This window comes from Manacus candei, unplaced genomic scaffold (assembly GCF_025592945.1).
Source record: "Manacus candei isolate 608988 ecotype Guabito, Panama unplaced genomic scaffold, ASM2559294v1 h1tg000126l, whole genome shotgun sequence".
In the NCBI taxonomy this organism is placed as follows: domain Eukaryota; kingdom Metazoa; phylum Chordata; class Aves; order Passeriformes; family Pipridae; genus Manacus; species Manacus candei.
Genome location: NW_026138174.1, coordinates 764,177 through 784,587, shown reverse-complemented (window position 1 = coordinate 784,587; position 20,411 = coordinate 764,177). Strand labels below are relative to the sequence as shown.

The 20,411-nt window shown below is 41.7% G+C and overlaps 1 protein-coding gene and 1 long non-coding RNA gene across 4 annotated transcripts in view; one reads left to right on the top strand and one right to left on the bottom strand.

Moving 5' to 3' along the window:
* Positions 1 to 6,824: 6,824 nt before the first annotated feature.
* Positions 6,825 to 20,411, bottom strand: part of LOC127462347 (myelin-oligodendrocyte glycoprotein-like) — a 33,468-nt gene continuing 19,881 nt past the window's right edge. For 2 of the 3 annotated variants that reach the window (XM_051770884.1, XM_051770885.1), the window contains 5 exons: positions 19,084 to 19,169; positions 18,635 to 18,687; positions 12,924 to 13,259; positions 11,814 to 11,849; positions 6,825 to 8,606 (listed from right to left, as the gene is read on the bottom strand). In XM_051770884.1, coding sequence (XP_051626844.1) covers positions 8,503 to 8,606; positions 11,814 to 11,849; positions 12,924 to 13,259; positions 18,635 to 18,687; positions 19,084 to 19,091 — 537 coding nt within the window. In that variant the 5' untranslated portion in view covers positions 19,092 to 19,169 and the 3' untranslated portion in view covers positions 6,825 to 8,502. The remainder of the gene's footprint in view (positions 8,607 to 11,813; positions 11,850 to 12,923; positions 13,260 to 18,634; positions 18,688 to 19,083; positions 19,170 to 20,411) is intronic. The other variant, XM_051770886.1, reaches the window with a different exon arrangement.
* LOC127462351 (uncharacterized) overlaps positions 19,749 to 20,411 on the top strand; it is a 31,482-nt gene continuing 30,819 nt past the window's right edge. Inside the window, exon 1 of the long non-coding RNA XR_007900421.1 lies at positions 19,749 to 20,004. This is a non-coding gene — a long non-coding RNA (uncharacterized LOC127462351). The remainder of the gene's footprint in view (positions 20,005 to 20,411) is intronic.

Below are 20,411 nucleotides of genomic sequence, written 5' to 3'. Positions count from 1 at the left end.
TCTAATTTTTTGTCACTAAAAAAACCCCACATTTGGATTCAGATGATTTGGATTTTCTTCTTCAAAGCTGGCAGTGTTTACTTGAGGGATTTCCTAGAGATTCCCTGTGCAGATCACCACATCCAGTGAGGAATCACACACAGAAACCAAAGTCATGATGGTAGCAGGCATGGTTCATGAAGTGGGTTTTGGACATTCTCTGAAATCTTTTTTGCTTATCCATCAAATTCTTCATGAAATTATCAAGTTGGGAAGAAACAGAATTTAAAATACTACCTATATATAATTGAGTGCAAAAACTTTCCTCTGAGTTTTGCTTGTACAAAGTGGATGTTTTTAGTATCAATTTTATACACAGAGGATTAGCAAAATATGGGAGGTCATTGTTCATATAAAATGTAACAACTCTTTAAAGTGAATGTCTTTCCTACATCAGCAGGAGTTTTAAAAGAAATTTGGTAACATAAGAAAGTATCACAAAACAGAAATGGTATTGAAATCCCCAGGGCAGAGGGAGAACAGCTGCTGCCTGTGTTAACAGCACCCCTCTGCTTCAAGAGTGATCTAAATTGAGCTCAACTCTTCCTCTGAGTTAAACCTTCCCATTAACTCTCTCACCACAGCAGGGTTCTGTGTATGAATTTAGGGTTTCTCCCATGGTAAGTGCAGCTGTGGTGGCACAAAGCTTTCTTAGATTCTGAATCTCAAATTCAGGTGCCCTGACAAATGATGATTTTTCAAAGCATTGCTGTTACCATGCAGTGACCAGCTGTTGCATGTTGCTGGTTAGATCATCCAGATGGGGCCTCCTTACAGTCCTCTGACATTCTTCCTTGAATCCAGACACCCAAGCCATGAAGATGCCAATAATCCTCTGTATACCTTCATGTTCATCCCTGACTTGGTGACAATCCAGGCTGGATTGTCACAGTAGCATATGCTGACAATCAAGTGTGCAAATTGAACAGCTCACCTAATGTGAGCTCACTGCTAAACAACAGCAACACTCTCAAATGATGGCCTCAAACCAGTGACCGTTTGAGGGCTGGGGCTGTGAGTTGTAAGAAGAGTAACTAAGGATCCAGCTCCTTCTCAGGGCCTGAAACATCTTTCAAGGTAGTTACAAAAAGCAAGCTGCCCACACTGTTGTCAGTGCTAGAAGCTTGGGCATTTACTGGGGATGGGACAAAAATGTGGACTGGGGAAATCAAGGACGAAGTTTTATTTTCAGATATACTCACATTTTAGACCTTCTTTTTACCTTTATTTAATTTCTCTGAATTTAGACACAATGTTTTTTTAAGGGAGAAAGAATCATGTAGCAGAATTGCCTTTTTTTCATTCTCTCTAATTTCACAGTAATGTCTTGACTACAAACCTTTGGTACACACATTTTTCAAGGTATTTTCTTTTTGTTTTATTGATAGAAGACTATCTTACTTCAGCAGAAGAGATAGGATTGTCGTCTTGGATTTCAGCCAGTGTAAATTTGGAGGGAAATTCCACGTGCGTTTTGAGAATTATTAATAGAGACATTTGCTTGCCAAGCTGGGTTTTTCCTTTCCTTTCCTTCCAAAGGGCTATTAGGAGCTAGTGAGGGGTTTGCTACTTTGAGCCAAGTGAATAGAAGTTTATGATTAATATGTTCTTTTAAATGCCATCAGAAATAAGGAGTGAAAGAGGCTTCTCCAAGCCTCCATGAGAAGGCACAGAACACCCGGCTTATGGATTCCTGACATTTCTTATCTTCAGGAAGCATTTAAGACCTTTGTCCTGCTGAAAGGCAGTTGTAATAAATGTGTTCCTGCTTGTGTTGCTTTTCTAGAGCTGTGATGGGGTTAACTTTGGGGGGTTGGGAGGAGCTGTGTTTCTTCCTGCTCCTTTTTGTCCCCTTTTCGGTTCCACACAAACCCAGTTTTATGAAATGTTGCTCTGTGGGTTGTTACAAGTGCTCACAAATTTGACAGCAGTGCTTTTCTCTTCTAAAAGCAGAAATAAGGGTTGGGGATTGAAAAGCCCTTTTCGTTTTTACCCTTCGGTTCGTGGCTACAGTAGAGACACTTTTTTCTGGGAATAAAAAGCCAGCAGAGGGCACTTGGTGAACAATGTTCTGTGCAGGGTTTCACTTACCCAGGCACAATATTCCAGCTGTACGACAGCTGGAAAGTAGGACAACTCTGTATGACTGTTTTCTTGACATTTTGGAGGCATAGAGAGAGTAAAACAAATATTGCTTCCTACTGGTTTAACAAAAATAAATAAGGCATCTTATTCCATTGCAATGAATGCATTTGTCACACTGTCTTGTTAAGACTCATTTCTTCAGCACAGTTACCTTTTATTTATCCCCCTGAAAGTATAATAGCAAATATACATAAATTAAGCTCTAAACCCTTCCTGTGATATCTATAACTGAAAAAATGAGGAACAGTGTAGTATAAAGTCATAAAAGTACACAGTGGGCTTTGTTTTGTTTTGTTTTGGTTTGATTTGGTTTGGTTTGTTTTAATGGGGGTGCTTTGGAGGGGGTTGTTTTGTTACTTGTTTGCTTTTTTAAATACTAGTGCTGTTATAGCCCAGATGACCTATTACCAAGGTTTGTAGGGAGGGACTTTTATCAGGCCAAGAAATACCCCTTGAAGGAAACACACTGTTTCCTGAAGCATCTGTATGTTTCCAAGCTAGCAGTATCTTTTATGTATATGTGTCTTTTTTTTTTTTTCAGAGTGGGAGCTTAGACAATCCTCCATCTGCAAATAATTGAGCATTGCCTGCATTCCAGGGCTTGAGCATTTTGTTTGAGCTGGTTTTCTTCCTCCTTTCTGTGGCTTGAAGTGGCTGAGGGGAAGCTTGCATGTGGTGTGGGTCAGCCTTAGCCCTCAAAAGAATTAAGGAGCTGATATTTGGTTGTTTTCTCCACAGTGATTTCAGTGACATCAACATCTCTTCAGAAAGAGAGAGAGGGGAAAAGAAGGGGTTAAACTTGGACTATCCCAGAAGCTGAAACAGAAGTTGCAGCAAGATTGCAGCACCCAGAGACACATGATTTCATGATGCATATTTAAAATAATCACCTTCCTTGCTAGTTTTCAGTATTTTTTAGTACTCTTCTCAACTGCTGAGTGTCATACTATGGGAATGACTGTCCTCAGGCTTAGCTGAATTAATGGTGAGAGGTGTCCCCACCCATGGCAGAGGGTTTGGAGCTAGATGATCTTTAATGTCACTTCCAACCCTTAACATTCTATGATTCTGTATCAAGTATATCCACACTTATTTCTCGCTGATGTTCTGTGTGAGCCATTTCCATACATCATATTGAACGAAAGGGAGCTCACAGAGGGAAACACTGACCAGTTAATCTGGCCTCACTGTAAACTTAGATAAAGTACAAGATGAGCAGACTAACTCCTTTTTGTCTCTTACCAGTGTCCCTTTCAAACATGAAAAAAATGAGCTCACTTTTACAGCCATTCTTTGGCAAGAATAATGTACAAGGACATCTTAAAAATTTCTTTACTGCAGTAGATTATCAGCCTTATGCTCTTGCCATATGGAATACATAGGTGTGGGCCACCAAGGTACTAGAAGTGGGAGAAGTGGAGATTCCTCCTCCTTAAATGTGTGAATTGTTATTGTACTCATTAGTTTTCAAAGCTCTCCCTCTTGTTCACAATGAAATGGAAAAAAACCACAAGAAGTATGTGCTGCCCATGTTCTGCATGTTAAGTGAACTTTCAAGACAGACACTTGCTGTGTCACCACCCAGAGAAGGAAGGACAAGTCAAGGTCTGCCAGTCATTCAAAACTTCTCCCAGGAAATCTGAAAGACTGTCATACATAATCCCTGGGAATGGCTTTAACTACAGCTCTGGGAAAATATAATAAACAGGGATGTTTAAACATCCCAAGTGCTGCTGCAAATCTGAGTACTAAACAGTAGAGTTGTAAACAACATGTAGAGGGCATCCAGGCCCTTCTACAGTCACACAGCTCACACTTTTGAGTGGAGGTGCTCATACAGATGGATGGTACAACAATGAAATAAATGTGTTATTTCTGTCCTCTGTATCACTGAGCAGAGCCCCTGTCAGGGCTCCTCTGTTCCCTTGTAGCTCAGTTCTTACCTGCTGCTCTTGCACCTCCAGGTCACCACTTGTGCCCTGGCTCAGTTTCTCTTCCCATCTCTGGCCAAGAAGCACAACAGAGCAATTTTTGGAGGGCAAAAAGGATTGGTGTCCAGAAGTGTAATAATTTGGAAAATACCATGCACCTCCTTCTCCTCCTCCTCTTCCTCTTTTTAAAATTCAGATCCTCATTCTTAAAAGTCTTGCTCTTCAGGAGACAGGAACTGCTCAGCCTGTGTTCTTGTGCCATACTGTGAGGGTATCATGTTTAGTGATATGTGACATTGATGATAGCCCTTTCTTCTCAAAGGCTGAAACAAAAAAAGTAATTTAGAGGAAAAAAAAAAGAGAGAAAAAATTATTAAAAAACAGATGTGGGAATATTCTGGTTTTTTTCTTTTTTTTTCATGCCAACTTAAAAATTCAAGTGAAAGAAATTCATTATCAGAAGAAAAAAAAAAAGAGAAAAATCACGTTCTGAAAAATTTTCAGTATGTTCTTGGGGCCATCTTTGTGCATCAGTCAGTTTCCTGTTTCCAGCAAAGTTTTATATTTTTTCCATAATAATAATAATCATGCATCTGGCTCCCCACACCACAAGAGCTTTGTGACTTTCTGTGGCTTCAAGTTCTTTGTGACTTTGCCAGGCTTCAAGTTCTGTTTCTTCAGGCTAAAGTGGGGATTGCATCACCCTGTTCCTGGCTACGTGTGCATCCCATGTTAATGCTTGTGAGCATCTGCTCTGAAACAGATTGAGAAAAATGCAATAAAATCCTGTTACCACCTGTAACCTTTATGATATGAGTCCTGTAAAGTGTTTTTGGAGCTGAACCTATTGGCCTTATTCAAGAAATTGTCTTTTACCGTTTACCTTTGACTATTAATACAGGTGAACCCCCATGCAAATGTGCTTAATGCCTATTTATTAGTTGAATTTAAACGATTTTGTTGCAGTTTTCATTTGTGACTCTTGTCAAAGGTCTTTCCTTCCTCAAAAACTATGGAAACACCTTTTTGATGCCATGTAAAAGTGGAGAAAAATGCTGTTCTTAGTATGTAATTACTAAAGGCTAAATCAGCATTCACACAGTGCCTGTCAGTCTAAAAGAGGTGAAAGACAGAGCTGTGTGACTGGTGTGGGGAGGAATTGGAGAGAGAGGTTTTAGATGGCTTCTGTACAGTGTGACTGGAAGGCACCTGAGATGAGATATAAACCCAAGATCTGGCCATAGTTTAGAAAAGAAAGGTTAAGGGAAAAGGTTTAAGGAAAAATGGAAAGGGTAAAGGGAAAGGAGAGGGGAGAGGAGGTGAAGAGATCGTTAAAGGAAGAAGATGGCCAAGTTACACCTCCATGTCTGAAAAAATATCCATCTGCAATGGCTAAAAGATGTGACCTGCCTTTTTTGGTGTGGCAGTCAGTGCAGTGATCAAAGAATTTTATAATTCCAGTCTGGATTCTTGCTAGATACAGCACTGTATGGGAATGCAATTAGTACAACTAAAACAAATTATTTCAGGGTGTGCTTTTTCAACATCCCTTTGTCTCGTGGGGCCCTTTGCAAAGAGGGAAGTGTGGTCTTAAAATGCACTGGCTCCCCGTTTGTTTTCAAGTGTAACTCAAAACATGGGCTGTAGCTGATAAATTAGATATGGTGTGAAGTCCTTGCTCCTGACAGACTGTATTTTCCTACCAGCCCTCTGGATGGGGGGCACTGCTGGCAAGGAATTTGTCTTTAGTCTCTCTCTGCCTGATGGTCCATCAGAGCCATGTCTGGACCCATGTGAGGGCCTGTCTCTCCACACACAGCTGGCATCAAAATGCTGAGATTCTTTAACTGAGCAGACGTAACCAGGCAGCTTTCTGCACTCACTGCACCAGTTTTGCAGACCAATTAATCACTGAGTGTCTGTGAGAGGATTGGTTTTCATCATTTCTTTCATTAATATAAAAGAAAAAAAAAAGATGCTCCTTTGCATGTGAATAACCTCATCAGTAATTTCATCCCACTGCCATTCCCAGCTGTGTCCAGTGCATGGCCACCAAGGGCAGGCACAGCCCCACATCCTTTGGGGCATGGGGACTGTCTCAAGGCCAGCACCCCAAAGGCCTTCCATTGAAGAGCAGACCTTCCTTCAGAAGAAAACAAACCTTCCTTGAGAAGAACAATGGAGCTGGCGAAGGATCTGGAGCACAAGTTTTATGAGGAATGGTTGAGGGGAACTGGTGGTGATAACCTGGAGAAAAGGAAGCTCAGGGGAGACCTTATTGCTCTCCACAACCAACTGAAAGGAGGTTGTAACCAAGTGGGGGTCAGGCTCTGCTCCCAGGTAACAAGTGACAGGATGAGAGGAAACGGCCTCAAGTTGCACCAGGAGAGGTGCAGTTTTGAGTAGATATTAGGAATTAATCCTCATGGAAAAGGCAGTCAGACACTTGAACAGACTGCTCAGAGAAGTGGTGGAGTCACCATCCCTGCAGGTAATTAAAAGATCTGTAGATGTGGCGCTTAGGGACATGGTTTAGTGGTGGTCTTGGCAGTGCTGGGTTAATTGTTGGACTTGATGACATTTAGAGATCTTTTCCAACCTAAACAATTCTGTGATTCTACACCTTTTGTAAAGTGGAGGGCTGCTTGAGTGGCTAATAGATTTTTAGAAGTCATATGGTCCCTGAGATGAGGGCAGGCAGTTCAGACTTTAGGACCAACAGATCTAACCAGATATCACCTTTTGGACTTTCTGATTGCAGAGGAGCCTTGCTGAGTGTAGGAACAGCTGGAATACAAAGAAATAACTCTTGTAGACCAAAGGACTGCTCTCATTCGGGTTTTTAGTTTTGTTTTAGGTTTTTATTTTTAATCAAATTTCGTTTTGAAAAATACATGAAATCTGAGACAAACGTTTGGAGGGTAGGACACAAAAAGACAATCACAGTATGTACAATTCTTACATTCAAATCCTTCTGTGAAGGGGAACCCCAGCTGTTGCACTGAGCTGCTCTGTACCCAGGGTAGCCAAGTACCTGCTGAGCTTCACTGCAGCAGCAGCACAGTCTGGGCGTGGGATGTTGTCTCTCTTCCCCACCATGGGGAAAGGGCCCTTTGTTAAAAAAGTCAAAGGTGACCATCTCCTTTACCTCAATGGATAATATTTTAAGTTCTATTTTATTCTATTCCCTTCCTCTCCTTCCTTTGAAAGAAAAAGGTGCAACTGTTCCAAATCAAAATGACTTCATGCACGTCCTTATGAATCACTCCCCCTGTTCGAGGGCTCAGCCAGGAGGGAAGTGTTGCAGTCACTGCTGATCACCAGCCCAGGGGAGTGGTTCTGTCCTCTGGGTGCTTTTTGGCTGTGAAACAGGGTAGTTGCAGTTCTGGCCTGAAATAAAACTTCTGCACTTCGTTTGTATGCAGGATCCTTCCAACCTAAGTTTTACACAGGACCATCTACGCTACCTGAATCAAACATTTCCAGAAATAAACCTATTTAGTTTGCATAGGTGTCAGTTACGATGATTCTGATGAGTTTTTAAATACTTCCCCCCCCCCTCCAAAGGTGCTCTTTTTAACTAAATTACATTGTCACAGTAACAATTTCTTATTGCACAGTTTTAGCTTAAGTATCCAGCTTTTCCGTGATGCTCACATTTGTGAGCAGTGCTTCATGACAAAAAGAGAAAATACTGAATTCAGCCTTCTAAAGCTTTTTGGCTGATTTAGAAGTGGACTTTGTAGTAATACATCACTTCCTTCTTCTGTGTTGATGTTTTATGAACTTCCATCCTCTTTCTCAATCAGCTTCACCCTTCCGCTGAATAAATACTATACTTCTTGTGGAAAAAAAATGTTCTTACTGATGGCCCATGATGCTGAAGAGTGAAAACAGAAGCTAAAGTTCCACAGGCTGCAGTTTCACAAGGTTTCCTTCTTTTATGTTTCGCAAAATGGGAGGGCCTTGCAACTTCCAGTTTTTGTCTGACACAGACGGTGATTACTCCTGCTCCTCCTTTCAGCTGTCTCTGAAGGACAGCAGATGAGATCTTAAGCAAAATGATTCACTGGGGTCAGTTATAATGTGACCCCGTAGTTTTGTGAGTCTTTTATCCTGTCATTAAAGCAAACCCACAAACTAAAATGTTCACACTGGCAGCACTAAAACTGGACTCCAAGAACCAAATGAAAAAGCAGATTTACCACCTCAGAGTTTTGCTGCCTTTGGTTTTTTGGTACCAAATGTGGGACATAAACACACAGTGCGCAGTCTGTTTTCAGTGACTGGTGTTTCTGTCACGTGGCTCTGGAACCTACAGGCCTGTTCTGCCCAGTGAGGTCCACTGGTGAGGAGAACTTCCCAAAGACAAGGTTGGCTTCCCTGGTTACAAGTGCCAAACCCCCAGTGTGACCAGGAGGTGGAGAGAGAGGGAAAACACAGCCAGACATGGTGTTTCAGGAGGGCTTCTGGAGGCAATCTGACTCTGTCCTGAAAAATTAAAAAAGAGAAAGTTGGCATGTAAGTGGTGACTTGACAAAAAGTGTATTTGAAGTTTGTGTGATACATTTTGCATGAGTGCATTGATGGAAGAGTGTTTGTAAACTGATGTGGATTTTGGTTCATTTTCAAAATTCCCCTTTTGTGTGTGTGCACACCATCCAGAAAAGCCAGTCTCAAGGTACTGTGACAAATAAATTTTTCCCCATCATAGAAAAGGTACAGAAACTCAGCAACAATGAATGCAACTGAATTTTCTGGATGACTAAGAATTGTTTAAAATCCTGATAGAAAAACAACAACCAACCAGTTGCCTACAGGGAGGTGTCCCTGCCCAAGGCAGGGGGGTTGGAACCGGATGATCTTAAAGATTCCTTCCAACCCAAACCGTTCTATGATTCTAGGATGAAAATACATTACTATTCTTCCTTCTCGGGCTCTGACGTAGACACTGTGATTAAGAGTCCATAAATAATGGTAATAAGTGTTAAAAAGTCTAGGCTACAGATGCTCAGGTGGTAGCAGTACTGTGTATCACTATCTGTATGTAACCCACAAGTGGACAAATTACCCTTGGCACAGGTGCTACCTGCAGCCTGTGCTGGGTGTAGTACACCAGGAAAATAATATTTTGAACTCCTGACTTAAACAGAAGAGAAATTTTTCCTTTAAGTGTTCAGGTTCAAGTCCTTTTCCTGGAAGATCAGGCTGTACATTGATTTTTATATAAACAGCCTGAGGGCTCTTCCTATCACTGTGGTATCACCTTTCAGTATCTCATTGTAGTTAACTCATCACTAGTCGAGGTGCTTCCCCCTCCTCTTCCTAGAAGAAGTATGTGATATTAAAGTGTAGAGAGCAAGTAAACATCAGTTAGTCTTCAGTAACACTTTGAAATTAGGATTATAGCAAGTCTCCTGGCCTCTTGTGCCCTCTTCCATGCCAAGGCCATTTCACTTTTCCCAGAAAAAATGTTAAACAAGTTTTATTGACCCAGACGGAGTCTCGCAAGACAAGCAGAGTGACAATACAATTCAGCTCTTTAAAATAACTAGAAAAAATAATCAATCCAGCAAAAAAGCAGAAATGTAGCCAAAGCAAAACAAATCAATCAAGCCAATCAATGTAGCCAAATGAAACAAAGCTGTTTCTGTTTTATATAAAGATATAATATCTGCTGCTCTGGTTGACTGTGAAGAGTCTATGAGAACTAGTGAAAACCATTTGCATATAATGCCTTTGTTCTCAGCAGGTCATTTAACTTTTCTAAGTCCCTTCCAAAATAACAACTAATAAAAAACAGATTCTCCTCCTCCCTTTCTTAAGAAATTGCTGGGGAAAAAAAAAAAAAAAAAGAAAAAAAGAAAAAAGGGAGATGTGGCTGATGGTTTTATTTAAAAGATGGTGATAGCAGGAGACATTTTTTCCCTTTTGCAAAAAATTACATTTAGAGGGTTAGGATTTTGTTCTGTCCTCCTCCCCAAGTCCCTCGAAATCCAGCAGTACAAGAACCATCAGGTGTCAAAAGTGTGTAATTCAGTTTGTACTCCCATAGTGAAATGAAACACTCACCCTTTGTCCCAATACATTTTTTTTTCTTCAGTGAAAATACTTTTTCATAGGAAATAGTTTATAACGAGGGAAAGTTTTCAGGAAGCTTTTGGCTGAGTCAAACATATATACCACTTTAAATACAGTCTACTTATCTTTTGGTTTTCAGGATTTTCCATTGCTATTAATTAAAAAGTTTGACCCTTGATAATTCATTATTGTTTTGTGGGAGGTAACAGCAAGAGATATTACAGCTGTTTGCTTTTATAATGTTGTAATGTGGTGCTGTGCCACATAATACCACCTCAAATTTAACTTCATGTTTTTTAAAGACCTTTAAACCAGTTAGAGTAGTTAGGTCTTAAAAAGGGATATTTCCTGTAATTCTTCAAGTTGTTTTTTGCTCATGAAGCACAAAACTGTTGTTTTTGGTTTTTTTTTTTCTTCTGTGTGGTCATGAGATAAAACACTGGTACATTTCTCTTCTTAGTTTGAGTTTATTGTGGCCTAATCTGTCTGTAATGTCATATTGTGGCTGAACTTATCAATTTAACTGCGATATAATTATTGTTATATGTAAAGGATCGTATCTTTCACCTGCACTGAGATACAAATTGCAGCTATTGATTTTATATGACAAATTGTTACAGGTTTGACACCAATTTAAGATTTTGTAGAGCTAATAAGAATAATTTGGCTTGTAGGAAGGGTTTTAAGGGAGAACTTACTGATGATGGTATGTACAAGCTGGACATCCCTTCTGTATTGTGTTCACTCCAAATGACCTTGGTGTAGTTACCTCTCCGTAATGGTTAAACCTACATATGAGCATCTGCACTATATTTCAGAATTGCCTTTGGATGAAATCTGCCTTAATTTCCCAGAAGAGCTTATGTGGAGTCATTAATCGTCTGTTTTTGGAATATTTATTACCAAAAGGACCCCTCAAATCTCTTGATCTGGTAGCTCAACTCTACAACTACCTGAAAGGAGGTTGTAGTGAGGTGGGGGTTGGTCTCTTCTGCCATATGTCAAGTGAAAGGACGAGAGGAAATGGTCTTGAGTTGTGCCAAGGGAGGTTCAGATCAGATGGGTAAAAAAAAGTCACTGACAGAGTGATTATACATGGGAAAAGGTTGCCCAGGGAGGTGGTAGAGTCACCATCTCTGGCAGTGTTCAAGAGGAATCTGGATGTGGCATTCAGGGACAGAGTTTAGGGGTGATTATGGTGGTGCTGGGGTGACAGTGGCACTGGATGACCTTGAGTGTCTCTTCCAACCCTGATGATTCTGGGATTCATTCATACCAAGGTAATTTACAAAGCCCTTAACTCCCAGAACAGAGTGCCTTCCATGTTACTTGTGTTTTTACCGATTTTTTGGATGCCCATACTGTGATTGTAGCTTTATGAATTAGTGACTGTTGGCACTTCAGGACTCTTCTTCCTGCAGTCTAGGTCTGTCTTAGTGGTGGAGACATTTTTCCCTGTCTGGGACAGCTGTATTTTGCCAGACTTAGCAAGAGAGAACAAGCTCTGTAAGTTTATTGGACTTTCTCCATTTAGCAGATTTTACCAATCTTGCAAATTCAAAATAGAGAACTGGATAATCACTCAGAGACTTAGTAAATTAAGGAGTGTTGCCTTACCAGAAGGAAAAGGTGTCTCCTCAGTCCTAGGTGGGGCTGGAAAAAAAACCCCAAGAATCAAAGTTAATTGTTTGACCCTAGAACAGAAAAAGTGTACTGATAATTGATCTAAGGGCTAGTGTTTTGGGTTTCTTTCCTGGGTAAGAATACATTTGTCAAACAAACTGAAAGTTTAAATATGATCACAGAATTAAATCAGAGTAAAAGACACCTTACTGCTCCCGAAAATTAGATGATGGAAATATTTTGATTATGCATTTCCAAAACACTTTTTTTTTCATTTTGAAAACTACAAAATATTTCACTGTGAAATGTCCTGAACAAAAGTGTTTCACTTTACATTTTAAAAGCACTTTTTTTCTTTAGAATGATGTGCATTAAAAGAAAGTCATTAAAGGGTTTATATTACTTGAAAACAATTTTTTTCTATTTTAAGCAGAATTAAATGTATATGATTGACCATAATGAAAGTTTCCAACTGGTTTATTCAAATAAGACATCATAAAAAGATATGATTTGTTTTGATGTATATACCCCTTTTTTTAACTTTCTTTTCCTGTGGGTCAACTGGTCAAACCCAGTGCCCCATCCTTCTGGTGGCCATGCTTTTAGGTAGTTCAAAAGTTATCTCCGTGGTTTGGCATTATTCAAGCATGTATTATGGTCTCACTCATTTTCCTAAAGAAGAAAAATAGTAATTCTTGTTGCATGTGTCCAGCCTTGTCACCAGACCCAGATCTTCCAGCTGCAAGGGAAAAGGAAACTAGCAACTGGCTGTCTTTTGTCTGCACGGGTCTATGGCCTGGACTTTGACAGTACAAATCCACAAACAACCAAATACTTAAATCTGGGGAGACCTCAGAATTCCTAATGTCCTGCAAAGGGAGGGGGAAGAGGCAGGTGGTTTGCCTTTAGGAGTCCTGCTGCTTCTGTGGATATGCTGTGCTAAACCTTGACAAAGAGGCTTTTTCTTTTCTTTCTCACATGTTTTTCCCACAAAAGCAAGGAACAGAATGAAACAGAACAAACAGAATGACTGAAAAATTGCTTCAAAATTTGAAGGCATCCTAGTCAATGGCCATATATGGCCAAACTAAAAAAAAGTCTTACCTGAGACACTGAGTTTAATATTAGATTTCTTTGTTTGATGATCTGCATCCTGTTTGTAGATGCAGGTATACTCAGCATTGTCCTGTAACTGGACGTTGGAGATCTTTAAGGAAAGGTTGCCGTGCTTCATCTGGTCCAAAAAAAGACTGGTTCTGCCACGGAAACGTTTGTCCTGGGTCCCCAGTGAATCCTGCCCTTTTTGAAAAAAGTGCACTATCTTCTGGTCGATCTGCCAGTAGAGCATTGACTTGGAGAAGATCAGCTCTCCAGGAGGGGTGGTGGAGCAAGGCAAAACAACAGTTTCTCCAACAAATGCACGGTATGTTTCTGGTTGACCTGGAATAAAAAACAGGCAACAGTAAAAAACAACATCAGTGTGTAGAGACACAGGGACAACAGGTTTCCTATAATTTGGCTTCATGACATCATTATTGCCACTCTTCCTCCCACTTCTTCTGCTCCCAGCCAGGCAGGAGGTTGTACATGCCAGGATTGAGTGCCCAGCCAGCTGTGCAGCAGGACAGATGTTGCTATGTGCAAGTTGCCTTCACTTTGGCAGTGTGGTTTCTGCTTGAACTCATCTCCTTAGCTGGTGATTTTTCTCCCAGCTTCTGGGGATCTTAGTCTTGAGATCAAGTGTCTGATTTGACTTTAATAGGTCAGTTCACAAGAGGAAAAGGGAATGCAGGGAAGTGAAGGTGGGCACACATGATTTAAAAAGTTCTGTTTTTGTAGGAAGTCTGGCTGAAATAAAAGGATAAGTGTGAAAAGTGAGTGTTAGACCAGCAGGAGAAAACTCCTGGATGGGTTTGATATCCCCCAACTCCCATTGCTTGGCTTTCAGATTGTGACTCCCAACTTGCAAAGAATGTGCTAGATCCCCCCATCTCCCTTCTCCTGTGGCATCTTGCAGGGGGTCTGACAGAACAGGGCTTTTCTCTGCATATCTGGCTCGTTGTACTCTTGCTTGTACCTGTCCTGTGGTTTCATACTCTGGCATTATTCTCCAGTAGCCCAGAAAGAAGGGTCTGTCATTTCCACTTTGCCTAAATGACTTTTCCGAGACCTCGGGGAAACTTTGTAGTTCTCCTACACAAGAGGAAAGATGTTACCAGCCTTACCAACCAATTCCAGCCCGTGCAAGAGCCAGGATGAGGGTGGCCTGCAGGTGAACACACAGGACCACAGACAGGGCAGGCAGCCACCTGCACATCACTTACACACACTGTTCATTTAATAAATCTGATGCCAATTATTATTATAAATTTTTCCAAGTTAGTTGAAAGCATACTAAAACTTGTACAAATGGGTGATTCTGCCTCAGTTCCTACCAGACTGTAGTGTTATATTTTTGGGGGAAGAGTGGGCTATGGAATAAGGTTTCTACATATTTATAAAGCATAGACAGCTAGGTGTTTTCAGCACAGAATTTGGGCTTAAATTAACTTCTTGACCAAACCTGTTTCATAAAATGATTTTATAAATTAAAATGCAGATGAATTAACTTGGATGGAAAAGTTATCCCCAGCGGGGAGCAGAACAAAAGCAGTGTGAGTCTGTGATTGTGCCAAGAAGAAAAGCTAAAATTCACTGTGAAACAACTCAATCTGTTTTCATGGCCAAAGTTCTGTAAAGCATAAGGGGTAAGTAATCAGACTTAATATTGAAATAAATATTCTTGGTCGCAGTGTGGTCATTCCTGTGTTCTAGGCTTGCATCAGCTCTCTGCATATATTAGGCTAAAAACCAAAGAGAGTCCCAGTTTCCCTTTGAAGCCACTGGCTCATCAGCCAGGGCTCATCTTGTCACATGCTCAGGCCTCTGTTTCCATATCAATCAGCGTCTGTTTTGAGTTTTTTTTGGTGTCATGCTGTGTCCATTCAGACAGACATAAAAGCAGAAGGAAAACTGTAATACAGAAAGCTGAATCTCAGAGCCAGCTAAGTGTCTTTGATTAAAACTCTATCACCAAGCATCTGCTTTCCTTAGGTTTTCAGGTTTTTCAGCTGAAAATCCCAACCCGGCTTTGCACAACAGTGTAAAGTTCTAGCTGGAAAAACCACATGTGCCCAGTGCTATTTCTGCTTGTTGGTGGAAGGAGAATCCTGTTATGTGGAGAGCTCAACCATTTGGCTACACTTTGGCCACAATGACCCCACTCAGTGCTGCAGGCTGGAAAGTGTCCCACTGGAAAAGGACCTGGGAGTGCTGATCCACAGCGGCTGAACATGAGCCAGCAGCGTGCCCAGGTGGCCGAGAAGGCCAATGGCATCCTGGCCTGTACCAGGAATGGTGTGGCCAGCAGGACCAGGGCAGTGATTGTCCACCTGTACTCAGCACTGGTGAGATCACACCTGGAATCCTGTGTCCAGTTCTGGGCCCGTCAATTCAGGGAAGACTGAGGGGCCAGAGTGACTCCAGAGAAGGGCAAAGGAGCTGGGGGAGGGTCTGGAGCACAAATCTGATGAGGAACAGCTGAAGGAGCTCAGGGTGTTTAGCCTGGAGAAAAGGAGTCTCAGGGGTGACCTTATTGCTCTCTACGACTCCCTGACAGGAGGGTGTAGCCAGGTGGGGGTCGGTCTCTTCTCCCAGGTGACCAGCGACAGGATGAGAGGACACAGCCTTAAGCTGGGCCAGGGAAAGCTTAGGTTGGACATTAGGAAGAAATTCTCCACAGGAAGTGTGGTTAGATATTGGAATGGGCTGCCCATGGAGGTGGTGGAGTCACCATCCCTGGAGGAGTTTAAGGAAAGACTGCCTGTGGCACTGACTGCCATGGTCTGGTTGACACGGTGGTGTTTGGTCACAGGTTGGACCCAATGATCTCAGAGGTCTGTTCCAACATAATTGATTCTGTGATTCTGTAATTCTGTGATTTTCAGAATGTATCAGATGCTGACCAGATTTTGCCTCTCAAAGGGGAACCCGAATTTCAAGAATATACCCAAAGGGTCTTATTTTATTTATAATAAAGCTCAGCCTCCACCCTTACTGCCACAGCACATATGACCCTGCAGTCCTCAAGGTGTCCTGCAATTAGTGACGTGCCCAGGTAGAGCCATTTGCTGTCTCCAGCACACCTAGAGGGGCCACCACCACCTGAGGGAGGGCAGGGAGAAGCCTGAGCCCCATCCCTGAGCTGTTTGGGCCTGGGGAGCTCAGTAAGGCTGCACTCAGCAGAGTCACCCTGAGGCAAGGCCATGTCTGAAAGCAGATTGTGGTTATGGCTGAACATGGTTAGACAACCACAGTAGATGAGTGTGCCTGGGGCTGCTGCAGGTGTCTTGGAAGCAATGGAAGAAGTGAACCTCCACAAGAGCTTTCTGGTGGGAAAAGTCCTGTCCACAGGATGTCATTAGGAGAGAGAGTGCTTGCAATGTGTGTTGTTGCACGTGGATGAAGAAAAGATAATCCTTACATGGGCAGAACTTGTAGCTCTATTCAGAAAAATGGACAATGAACATTTTCTTAATGAGTAAAAGAGGGAGAAAGAGCATGGATCCTGTCTCCTGATTGTGGAGGCTTCTGAATCTCATAGTGGTTTTGGAAGTGTATCTACTTGTTTTTTGGCTTTTTATTCTTTTTCTGAAGCTGGAGGACAGCAGTACATAGTATATGAGCTTAGCACAACCATTCCTTTCCTCTGTACAAACCCTGTAACACTTAGGATGACTCTTGAAATTCCTACCCTGCCCTACACTGCTTTCAGCTGGTAAAACCAGGCCAGCGGGAGCCAAAAAAAGGAGGCACTGCTGAAATTTGCTGGGACAAAGGCAGGTGACTGAAATCTGCTGTAATGAGTTACTTAACGAGCCTACAGCTGCACAAGGTCTTTTGTTGATGGGGAGAACAGACTTCTGGGTACAAGTCAAATAAGTGTCTTTATGGAAGCCAATTTTGAGCATAAGAATGAAGTCATGCTGAAGGCTGGTGATGTTGTGTTAATCTTCCCACTGAGGCTGTTGATGTACTGGGGGATGTGGAAGTAGGAGCCTCCTGACCGGAAGTCTGAAGCAACTGTGCAGTGGAGGTGGTGGCAGCTGGATGAATAGTGAATGAAGCAGGATGGGAAGTACTCATCTGACCTACTGGGTAAGCTTTGCATGCAGAAGGTGCAGGTCTCTATGTTGGAACAAATGAATGTTGGCACACAGCTTCCACTTGCAGTTTTAAGACTCGAATGCTAAGTGAGATGAGTTTATTTTTTTTTAATTATGTGTTTTAAATATTGCCCAAATGTTTAAAGCTATCAAGGTGAAGTTGAATGTGCCAATTTAACCAATCTGTAAGATGCCTGTGATAGGAAAACACTGCTGCTTCAGCATCTAAAGTGTGGTGTGGGGCAGCTCACAAAGACTGGGGTTTTCTGTTTCTCTCTCCTTCTCCCTGAAGGTGATTTAAGTTAATAATTTTTTTTTATTAGTTGTATATTGCTTCTACCAGAGGAATCTGGGATGCTAGTAGGTGATCTGGAGCTTATGCCTCGAGGAAAAGAGCCTGGAAGTGGGAAGCGTGTCTGTTGTTAGAACTGCATTAATATCATCAGAGTGAATTTAAAAAACAAAGTAGTTTAATGGTGGAAGTACTGGGTTAAGCAAAAATGTTCTGGTGTTAGAAACAAAAGAAAGTTTCTTGTGTTTCTGAGTCCTTAAGAGCTCAAATCAAAATGTGTTACCCTGATATAGCAGTGTTGTGCAATTCCTTATAGGTTTAAATCTTGCCTGTGTGAAAAAGTATTTTGAGGAGGGTAGAGGGCTGTTTGCAATCACAGTTTCTTGCTCAGAAACACTGAACTTGAATTCCCTTGCTTTTTTGGGGGGGTGAGGGTGGCAGGGAAGGAGTTAAAGGGCAGTCACTTAGGTAGTGTTTTCAGGTGCACTTGGCTGCCAAAGGATCACATCTTGAGTGGCATTAGAGTTTTCACACTTCTCTGTGGAGACTCGTGAGAGGTTTTGCTAAAAAGGTCAGTTGTGCTTCCAGAAGAAAGGGGTAGACTTGTTCCAGGTGAAGTGTAACCTCCTCAACCACTGCAGCATCTGGTAAGTGTGAGGCACTTCTGAGCAAACAGGAGTTTGACCACACAGAGAGCTCTTACTACTGCTGAATTTAAACCTCAGATAAGGAAATGGCAGGGAGTTACCCCTGCACCTTGTATAAAACTCTCTCTCCAGCACATACTACTGTGTCTCTTTCTTAGGGAAGATTATATCTATTCCTCATAATGTCAGAAACACAACTCTGCCAGAACTTGGCAAAGTATGTGCAAAGATTTAGGGAGAGTTTGCTGCTGGGCTCCAGTCCTTTTGCTTACCTAGTTATACCTGCAGAGAGCTTGGTATCTTATTGAGTTTAAATACAAAACCAGATACAAGGGAGTTAGGGGCTGTAAATGATGAGATTCCAAGTCATGTTTAATATTATGGAAATGGTAGAGTACTTTTAAGGATATGGCAGGATAATCTTAAGGTGTGTCAGACCCACAGACTTTTACCTACAAACTTGAAAACCACTTCTTTTGGGTGCTGAGATTTATCTGAAGGTTGTGACCTATGATGATGATGACCTATACTTGCAAACCTTGGACTGTGATGAAGTATATGCAAAGCAATGCATGCATTTGTTTTGTTTTGCTCCAAGATTCTGTTGGCAGTTTGTGTATTCACATATAAATACTTCTGCAAATTCCCAGGTGTGTATTATAATTTATTTACCTCTGGGTAGAGACACAACCAGTAAGCAGGCAATCATCCAGAGTGCAGTCTCCCTAATGAGAAAGAGAGAGAGAAAGGTCAAATGCTTTATTAGAATGCTAGAGCAGAGATCAAAGACCTTTTCTCTGGTGTAATTTATCCTGCCTTTCCCAACTCCTTCATCTGTTAAGATGATTTGGATATGAAGGTGGACGGATTAGAAACTCTGCCTTATTTTGTCATCTAGTCTTGGTGTGGGTTTTATCTCCTTCCTGAGGTTTCTCAGTGGTTGTAATGGGATGAGGCTTCAGTTGCAAACACCAGACCCCTGGCTTGCATTCTCATGTAGACAAAGTTAATTGCATATAGTCACAGTTTGCTCTTGAGATTATTTTCTGTTGGCAAATAAATGAAATTTCTTTGCTCCCAAACTTCAGCTATTTTGGAGCACAAAATAAAGCATAACTTACCATTTCATTTTTGTGCCTTCCCAGCCCTCGGGAATCTGTCCCTGTTGGGACCTTCACCAGACCAGCTTCACAGCTGCTAGTTGTGTCTGCAAAAGAGTGAAAGGCTCTTAATTTTTGTTGTTATAAGCATTTCTTATAAGAGAAAATAGGTATTTTACTTGTACATAATTTGCTGTGGTTCAGTCTGCTTTCTCTCACTCTGTGCATGTAAAACATGGTGTATTATTACATACACTGTGTATATAATGTGTATACATTATGTACACCCTGTGTATATACAGTGTCTGTGTATCTGCATTCTGAATACACTCTTGCAATACAAAAAGTGTATTTTCTTGAGCAGGATGGATGTGAGTCACAAGCCATGCACTGACTAGCCTGGAGCTTTTAACCCAGTGAAGGGATTCTTGTTCTACAGCCAGCTGAGATCAAAGAAGGTGGTGAAAGCTGATGGGTGTTGTATTTATCAGGAGGTGTAGGCACCTTCCAACAAACTATCAAATACCACTTGTCCTAGTTAGAACAGCTGGGATCAGTTCATCACTGTATGGGTGTAGCCCAAACCTGTGTGTTCCATAGCCTTCCATGCCATTTCCCAGAAATTGTTATCAATGAACCATTTACACCCTCTGCCCACAGAGCCTGACTCCTCAGGCTATAAACTGGGTGTTAAGAAGCCTTCGAGATAGGAGGGTGCCTCCCTGTCCTCACACTCTTTTGTGGAACTCCGTGCTCTGAGGGAAGTACTGAGCATTCCTGCCTGAACTTGGAGAATCTTGGAGTCTTGGAACTTTTTTAACCACTCGTGAGATCCAGAGGAAGACTGCAGATCACCTCTCTCAACCAGACTGCAGGTCACCGCTCTCGACAGGACTGCAGTCATCACTCTTGACCAGACTGCAACAGCACTCTCACCAACAGGTTTTCCCCTCTCCTTTTACTTTGGACTCGGGGGGGCAAAAAACACCACTCTGTTCATGCCCCAGGGTGCTGGGTTATACGTTTGGGTTTTGTAGATTAAAACCAATTGTTTGTCTGTAGAATTGTACTTATTGTATTGTTTTATTAAATTGTTATTCTGATTTGTAATCTCTCTTTTGAGTCGAGTTCCTTTCCCCTGCTGGTTTACCTTTAAACCAGCACACCACTGAAGCTGCATATCTACCAGCAAAAATAATAAGCCTATAAAGAAAATGTTGCTTAAAAGAGCTTCTCTGAGGGAGCTTTAAACAGGTACTGTCTCAGGAAAAAATTCAAAATGGAACAGACGTGGAAGCAGGGGGAAGAATGTGGCTTTTGGACTTTCTCTTGCCATCCTCATAGCAGCT